This window comes from Vigna unguiculata, chromosome 10, assembly GCF_004118075.2.
Source record: "Vigna unguiculata cultivar IT97K-499-35 chromosome 10, ASM411807v1, whole genome shotgun sequence".
NCBI lineage: Eukaryota > Viridiplantae > Streptophyta > Magnoliopsida > Fabales > Fabaceae > Vigna > Vigna unguiculata.
Window position 1 is genome coordinate 21,640,130 of NC_040288.1, and position 8,401 is coordinate 21,648,530.

The 8,401-nt window shown below is 37.2% G+C and overlaps 1 protein-coding gene across 1 annotated transcript; it reads left to right on the plus strand.

The window, feature by feature from the left end:
• The first annotated feature begins 3,252 nt into the window (after nucleotides 1–3,252).
• On the plus strand, nucleotides 3,253–3,717 carry LOC114165397. Its single transcript, XM_028050036.1, has one exon. The coding sequence runs from the start codon at nucleotides 3,253–3,255 to the stop codon at nucleotides 3,715–3,717; it is 465 nt and encodes a 154-aa protein (XP_027905837.1).
• Nucleotides 3,718–8,401: the final 4,684 nt, after the last annotated feature.

Here is an 8,401-nt window from a genome sequence, read left to right on the forward strand (position 1 = left end):
TTTTGATGAAGAAAGAGAGACAAACGTGAAAGGGCAGAGGACAAACGAAATTATCAGTGGAAAAGGGGGCTCTGAAGGTGTTTTGGGTGGACTTGAGAAGAGCATCAAGTGCATTGGGAGAAGGCCAAAGTTGGACTAGTGGTGGCACAAGAGAAGTCTTGGTTCTTCCAAATTGAGCAAGGATTAACAGGTTAGGGGAGTTCCTTTATATGTGTATATGATCTATACTTATTTTCGTGTTATACTATATGAATGTGATGCCTTTATATGATAAAAATCTCTCTGTTTACGCATTTCTGGAAAATCCCCAGAAACCGCCTAGCGGCTTTGTGTATGCCACAAGGCGACGCATGATTATTAACCCAATTCTGGGTTTTTTCTGATGAATCTCCAAGTGATGCGAATACTGTACAAAAACGCTATTTTTCGTACTTTTCGTGCAGCAGGAACCGCCAGGCGCAGCTTTGATATCGCCAGGTGCCAAGCTTTGATTTTCTAGGCGCTAGGCGCCACCGATTTTTCTAGTCTACGCAGTTTTCGTAAAACTGCATTTTCCGCTTCGTTAACCGTCTGATTTAGGTGAAATTTTGGAAGGGGTTTCACAACATGTTTTTCTTCACTTTGAATGGGGGAGATTTGAATTGGATGCCTGTAGAGGGAGATATACGTCACTCATGATTGGTTGTTGAATTCCCTAATAGTATGATTACTAATGGATGATTAAGTGTGCTCAAGTGCTGGTATGGCCTTGATTGGTGAATGTATATATATAAATATATAGATGTGTGATTGATGACTATGTTTTTGGTAATGCTTGCTGAGACATGTTGAATATATGAACCTATATATGTTAGCTCGAATGTAAGATGTTATCAGTGTGTGAATAAGGCCACTATTGATGATATCACTATGACCGAGTGTTGCATGATCATGACGGGTTTTGGGAAAGTATGGGAACATGATAATCATACTTTAAATATAATGGAATTGCGAGGGCATGCAAAATACGTATATAACTTTCATTGTGTCTTTTAAGGGGTATGTGAATTGTAAACATGCAAAGGGTTGGAAAAATGAGAAGGGGAAAATAAAGTGTGTGTTGGAATTGATTTAAGAGGTAAGTATATATGAATTATAAAAGAGAGGAATGTGTGCTTATACTTAAAAGATGCATATGTGTTGTGATGTTATAATTTGGAATATATGAATGTGTGTGTTGATTTTTGGATGTTTGAGAATTGAATGGTTGAATTCTAGGAAATGAATTAGAGTACCAAAAACCAGTAGTGTCACATTACTAGTGTAGCGCCTGACGGTGTAGACTGAATCGTCAGGCGATAGTAGGAAACAGGAATGTCTTATGAGTTGTGGCACCCGACGGTGATGTGGAACCGCTAGACGGTCTGTACTTCCATTTCGCCTAGCGTTGCTTAGGTTGTGCTAGGCGATGGTGTAGTGGCAGGGTTGCGTTGTGATATGTTTTGCATGACTTGTTGTGTTGGTCCTGGTCTGGGATATGCTTGATGTTGTCATGAGCGGGTAGGTTCAAGATTGGTGATGAACACGTGATGATATGAGCGGGGAGGTTCATATCATGATACTCTCGTGTGGGGACACGAGCGGGGAGGTTCGTATGATCCGTGCTCACACGTGAGAGATGCTGCGAGCGGGGAGGTTCATAGCTGGTGGATCACGTGTGTTGGACTACGGATGGGGAGGTCTGTAAAGTTGGACTACGAGCGGGGAAGTTCGTAGAGTTGGACCACGAGCGGGCAGGTTCGTGGAAGCATTGGAATCCCTAAGACCAGCTTGAGTATGTACCTTGTGTAGCGTAATGTGCTTTTCTTGTTTTTGTTATCATGTTGTGATGTGAAACTTGGATAAGGGGTTGTTGTGCCATGAGCGGGTAGGTTCATGGATGGTAGTGAACACGTGATGATCCGCTAAATTGGAAACAAGACTTTGAGATAATATGTGATGCTAGCGACTATGTTATAGGAGTTGTTCTTGGCCAGAGGTGAGAAACATTGTTTCATGCCATTTATTATGCAAGCAAGGTCTTGAATGGAGCTGAATTGAACTATGCCACGACAGAAAAGGAGTTTTTGGCTATTGTATACACTCTAAAGAAGTTTAGACCTTATCTCATTTGGTCTAAAGTTACCATTTACACTGACCATTCTGCCATAAAATATTTGTTGACCAAACCTAACTCCAAACCACGGTTAATTAGATAGGTTCTCTTGCTTCAAGAGTTTGATTTGGAGATCAGAGATAAGAAGGGGAGTGTGAATGTTATTGTTGATCATCTCTCTCGGTTAGTGAATGAAGAAGTGACATGCAAAGAGAAGGAGATCCAAGAAGCTTTTTTAGATGAAAAGCTTATGCTAATTCAAGAGAGGCCATGGTTTGTTGACATGGCTAATTTCAAGGCTACATGAGTTCTCCTAGAAGATCTTAAATGGCATCAAAAGAAGAAATTCTTGCATGATGCAAAGCAGTTCATTTGGGATGATCCCTTCTTATTTAAGCTTGGCGTTGATAATCTTTTGAGGAGGTGTGTCATTATAGAGGAAGTTGCAGGAATCTTGTGGCATTGCCACAACTCGCCGTATGATGGTCACTTTAATGGTGATAGGACAACTGCTAAAGTGCTTCAATCCATGTTATATTGGCTCACTTTGTTTAAGGATGCTTAAGCTCATGCCAAGAGCTATGATAAATGCGAGAGGATTCGAAGCATCTCGAGAAGGCATGATATGTCGTTGCAAGCCATTTTGGAAGTGAAGGTCTTTGATTGTTGGGGAATTGACTTTGTTAGTCCCCTCCCTTCTTCATTCAAGAATGAATATATTTTGGTGGCAGTCGATTACGTCAGCAAGTGGGTGGAGGCAATAGCTTGTCAGAAGATGACAAAACAATCATCAAATTTCTAAAGAGACAAATATTTTCTCGGTTTGGAGTCCGCAGGGCCTTCATCAATGATGCAGGATCCCATTTCTGCAATGCTCAACTGGCAAAAAAAGTCTTGAAACACTATGAAGTGAGGCACAAGGTTGCTTCACCTTATCATCCACAAACTAATGGTTAAGCCGAAGTGTATAACTGTGAGATTAAGAGGATTCTAGAGAAGACTGTTGCGTCATCTAAAAAAGATTGGTCCTTAAAGCTTGATGATGCTCTCTGAGCATATAGGACTGCCATGAAGACTCCTTTTGGATTATTGCCATACCAGCTAGCCTATAGCCAATCATGTCACTTGCCTGTGGAGATGGAGCACAAGGCATACTAGGCCTTGATGTTTTGAATTTTGAGCCCTCCTTATCTACTGAGAAGAGAAGGATGCAATTGTTGAAGCTTGAAGAGATGAGATTGACTGCATATGAGAACTCCAAAAGCTACAAGAAGAGAGTCAAAATGTATCATGATAAAAAGCTGTTTAAGAAAGAATTTCAACCTGGCCAACAAGTGTTGTTGTTCAATTCCAGGCTCAAATTATTTCTGGACAAGATCAGGTCTAAATGGTCTGAACCCTTCACCATTAAGGAAGTCAAACCCTATGGAGCAATAAAGTTGATGGATCCCTCTTTAGATGATCCAATAAGGAGTTGGGTTGTGAATGGTCTATGGCTTAAGCACTGTCTAGGGGGTGAGGTTGAACGCCTCACCATTATCATTCATCTAGATGACCCCGTGAGCTTACAAGCGTTGAGTTAATGATGTTAAACAAGCGCTGTTTGGGAGGCAACCCAGTGTTTTGAGTTTTTCTTAGTTAGTAGATTCTGTTTAGCATATTTTGGGTGCCTAAGGTTTGTCATTGTTCATCCAGCGAAGAGAAACTAGCTTTACAAGTCTAGTTTTTCATAAAAAAACAATTCCAAAATTTTATAGACTCGCCCAACGACGCCAACCCTCGCCTAGCGAGCAGGACCTCTGCTCCATCAAAATTTTTTGGCCAATAAAATCGTTGGGTGAAGTTTTCTTGCTCACCCTATTTCTGAACAATTTTTGCCCTTGGAACCACTCGCTGGGCGACACACTCACACAACAACGAACATTGTTTTATTTTCTTTAAAAAAAATCAAATTCAAATTTTTGACGAGGAAACCTGACCACTTGCTCAGGGACTGAAATGACATTAATTATTGTCAGAGGGTAGTTAGGGTCAAAGCTGCTTTTTAAATTTTCGAAGCAGTTTGCGCAGCGAGAGGATTGGCTTGCCCAACAAGCAACTGCGGTTACACCTCATTAATTGTTTTTCATTTTAACCCTTCTTCCCTTTCTTCTTTTTACCCTAGCCATCCCCTCCCTCTTTCTTGCCTAAGCTACACCTCCATTTACTTTAGAATCCATTTTTCACGTTTTCTCCTTGCCTCTTTCATCAAGTAAGTGGTACTTGCTTCCATTCTCTTTTGTTGTTGTTTTGATGTTTAGGATTGGTGTTAGGGTTCTATTTTGGTTGATTTAATATTCCTGCTTCTTGAATCTATGTGTATTGTATGTTTGGTTCATCTTGTGTGCCATTTTCATAAGGTTTAGTTGGGTTAGTTGTGTGTGCGCCTAGCGACTGCGTGTTTGTTGTGTTTTTGTGTTCTGCTCATAGTGATTTGTCCAGCGAACATAACCCGTCAAGTGAAGCAGCTTGCCAGCGAGCTTGTTTGCTCAGCGAGTGAAGCTCCCTAACATTGTTTGTTGCAATTTTTTATTTCTTTCCCAACAAGTCAAACCCACTGTCTTCTGCTGTTATATTTGTTTTGATTGCTCGCCGAGTGGCAATATACTCCCCCAACGAGATACCCTTGGAACAGTTTTGGGCGAGCTCAGCTCCATCCTGCTAATCTTCTTTGTTCTTTGTGTATTGTTCTATTTTAATTCTGTTGGTTATCCTTGTTTTGTGTAGTGTAATGTTTGGTGTAACATCCCAACCGAATATTACAGATTTAAATAATAAAATAAAGAAATAGTAAATAGGAGTCAATTAATAAAACCTCATTTCCCAAAAAAACGAAAAATTTAAAACTTTATTTCATCGTGAAATATCTCAAATTCATAATTTATAAAATTCAAATATAAAAACGATGTTCAATAATCCAAATGTTTACATAATCCTTAAAATACATAAATTAATAAAATTGATTAAATCTCTTTTCTCCCAATACTAGCATCGCTCCGGCACTAAGCCTCACCAGATCCACCTGCAAGATCATTTGCTCCCGTGTACCGCGTACATGATCATCGCCAAACACAAGCAAATAGAGTGAGCTAACAGAATAAAACATATGCATACAAATCATATGATTTCAAACACACCAAAGGAAACTATATCCTTTGATTTCACACACACATGGCCACCACCAAGTCAACCGTGTTCTACGTCTTCTGATGAGTACCTCAAGATGTCTTGCTGCCACACCTACCAGCCACAACTGGTAGAGCACGTGCAAGAAACCTTGCTACGGATAACACACCGTAATGTTAGGTTGAGTTTCCAATACGAATATCATTTGTAATGTCCCAAGACTACCAAACTCATCAACTTATTACTGAGGAGGGAAATCTAACTAGATCCATCTGTACACGCCACAACGTGCACACTCACATCGACAACACTCGCCAACCCGAGCCACAATTCAAGAGTTCCTCGTGTTCATCCGCCACCTTGAGCTACAACTCAAGAGTTGCTCGTGTTCATCCGCCATCTCGAGCCACAACTCAAGAGATTTCATTCTGAGCCACAACTCAAGGAATGCCACATGTTTAACCACTATCCCGAGCCACAACTCAAGGAATACGTTCCAAACCACAACTCAAGGAACACCAGCAAGCCAACCTTTGAAGTATCACCAATAGAGATGGCAAATAAACCCGTCCCCGTGGGTATTGTCCGAACCCGTCCTCGTTTTGACAGTGAATCCCCGCATTGACTGGGTATGGGTATGGGGAATCCCCGATTTTTCAATTGGGTATAGGGATGAGGATGGGGATGTACATATCCCCGCTATAATACTCGTCCCCGCCATATCTCCATCCTCGATAAAATTATTAAAATATTCACAATTAATTAAGTAACCATATATATATATATATATATATATATATATATATATATATATATATATATACTTTCTATCTTTTATTTCTTCTAATTATTTGGTTTGTCATGAAACTCCTTCGCATCTCCAATATATTTTTATCTTATCATAACCTTTATGTAAAAATGTTAAAATGATGTATGTCAATTAAAAGAATTTTATGTCTAACATTTGAATATTTCTATTATTTTTTAGGTTAAATTACGCTTTTGGTCTTCCATTTGTCATAAAATTTCAATTTGGTCCTCCAATTTTTCGTTGTCTCAATTTGGTCCTAACCGTTAATTTGACCAGACGATTTTAAAGTGAACGTCACGTGTCAATTTCTAGTTTTTTTGAACTTTTTGAATTTTTTTATTTTATTTTTTGTAATTTTTTTCATTTTCTTTTAACTCTTTACACGTGTCCCTTTATAGTTGTGCCACGTGTCAAAATTGTTAATTTTTGACACGTGGCACAACTGTGAAGTGACACATGTAAAGAATTAAAAATATTAAAAAATATTAAAAAATCTTAAAAAAATATTAAAAAAATTCAAAAAAATTCAAAGAATTCAAAAAAACCAGAATGTTTAATACTCTCAATTTAAGTATTTATTGTATATTTTCCTTTCATATGAGAATATTTAATACTCTCAATTTAAGTGTTTAATAGCATAAACCTTTCATTTACTAGGTAATATAAAAAAATTATTTACTTATTATTATTAATATTAATTTTTGTTTCATTTTAAGAACTATTTTGTTTCGCTCAAACAATTTTTGTTATTTCTCAACCATTGAGTATATATGTTGATATTTGAAAATTTTTCTTAGATCTCTAAGATATTTTTCATCTTATCATACCCTTAATTATACATTTGTTTTTCTTTATGCGATTCCTTTCAATGGTCTCCAAATTGTTTATAAGACACACATTTGTTAATTTTTTAATATTTTTATTTTTTGTTTATTTTTATATTGTAGAATATTATTTTGATAAATTTTATCTAATTATTTTTTATTTTCTAACTCATTACAATCATATTTTAATTTTTTACTATAATTGAATAAATAATTTTTATTTAATACAATATAAAAATTTAATGTAATTGCCATGAATTTTTTTTTTATCACCATCTAACATATATTGAAGTTTAAAAGATACAAGATCTATCTTAAAATTGTATTATTATGTTTATTATGTGTTCTTTGTGTCATTTTGATAAAGTGATCTATTATAACTTTTATTAGTGTATAAAAAAGAGATTCATTATAATTTAAAAAATTGAAGTAAACAAACATTTAAAATATATTTTAATTTGAATATTTCTTTTCTTTTTATATTTTTTTAAAAATATTTTTAAATTTTATCAACTAGGTTTCATTAATGTTTGCAAATTTAACAAATGTTTTGGTTCTCATGAAATTTTATTTGATATTCTAATCTAAAATGTAAACAATTATAATTTATTTCAAAGTATTTGATATCGAAGAAACAACCATACTCCTAATATTGAATATTTGATAATATTATGTTTCCTTTACCGTAATTTTTTATTATTTTATAAAAATTAATTAAAATTAATATTAAAGTAGTAAGAAAATGGGTACGGGGATGGGTACGAGATTATACCCGTTACCTGGTGGGGATGGGGATGGGACAAAAGTTTGATACCCGTTGGGTTTGGGTATGGGGATGTGTATGAATTTTTTTTACGGGGATGGGTATGGGATAGCGAAACCCATTCCCACCCCGCCCCGTTGCCATCCCTAATCACCAAAGCCTTGTAGACCACACACAATCAAATAACCAAACCACTTTGGCCTCACCAATATCGCCTGGCGCTGCTCACAAGCCGCCAGGCACAATGCGCTCCCAGACCGCTTGGCGGGGGACACATGCCGCTAGGCGCCAAACGCCTCTGGTGCCCACTGATCTGCAGATATCGCCTGGCAGGACACACCCCACCGGCAGTCACCATTCGTAACTAGCCCTTTTGATTTGGTAGCTTTCGTCTAGCGACCAAACACCACCGTTAGGCATTACACCAGTACAAGCGCAATACTGGTTTTTGCTAAGCACTACAGACCCCTATTTCACACGTTTTCACTCATAGCAATCAGACTTATTCTCTATAATAGTTGGTTTCCATCATGCTATCAGCCCCACATAATTATAGTTTCATGATTTCGCACTAAATCCATAGATACACCTTATCTTTCTATCAATTCACGCTCTAAGTCATGTAACTCCTTACTCCATAAGGTCCATATCCATCACTACCACATTTTTATCTAGCCTTGCACCCACAAGTTTCCCATTTCCAA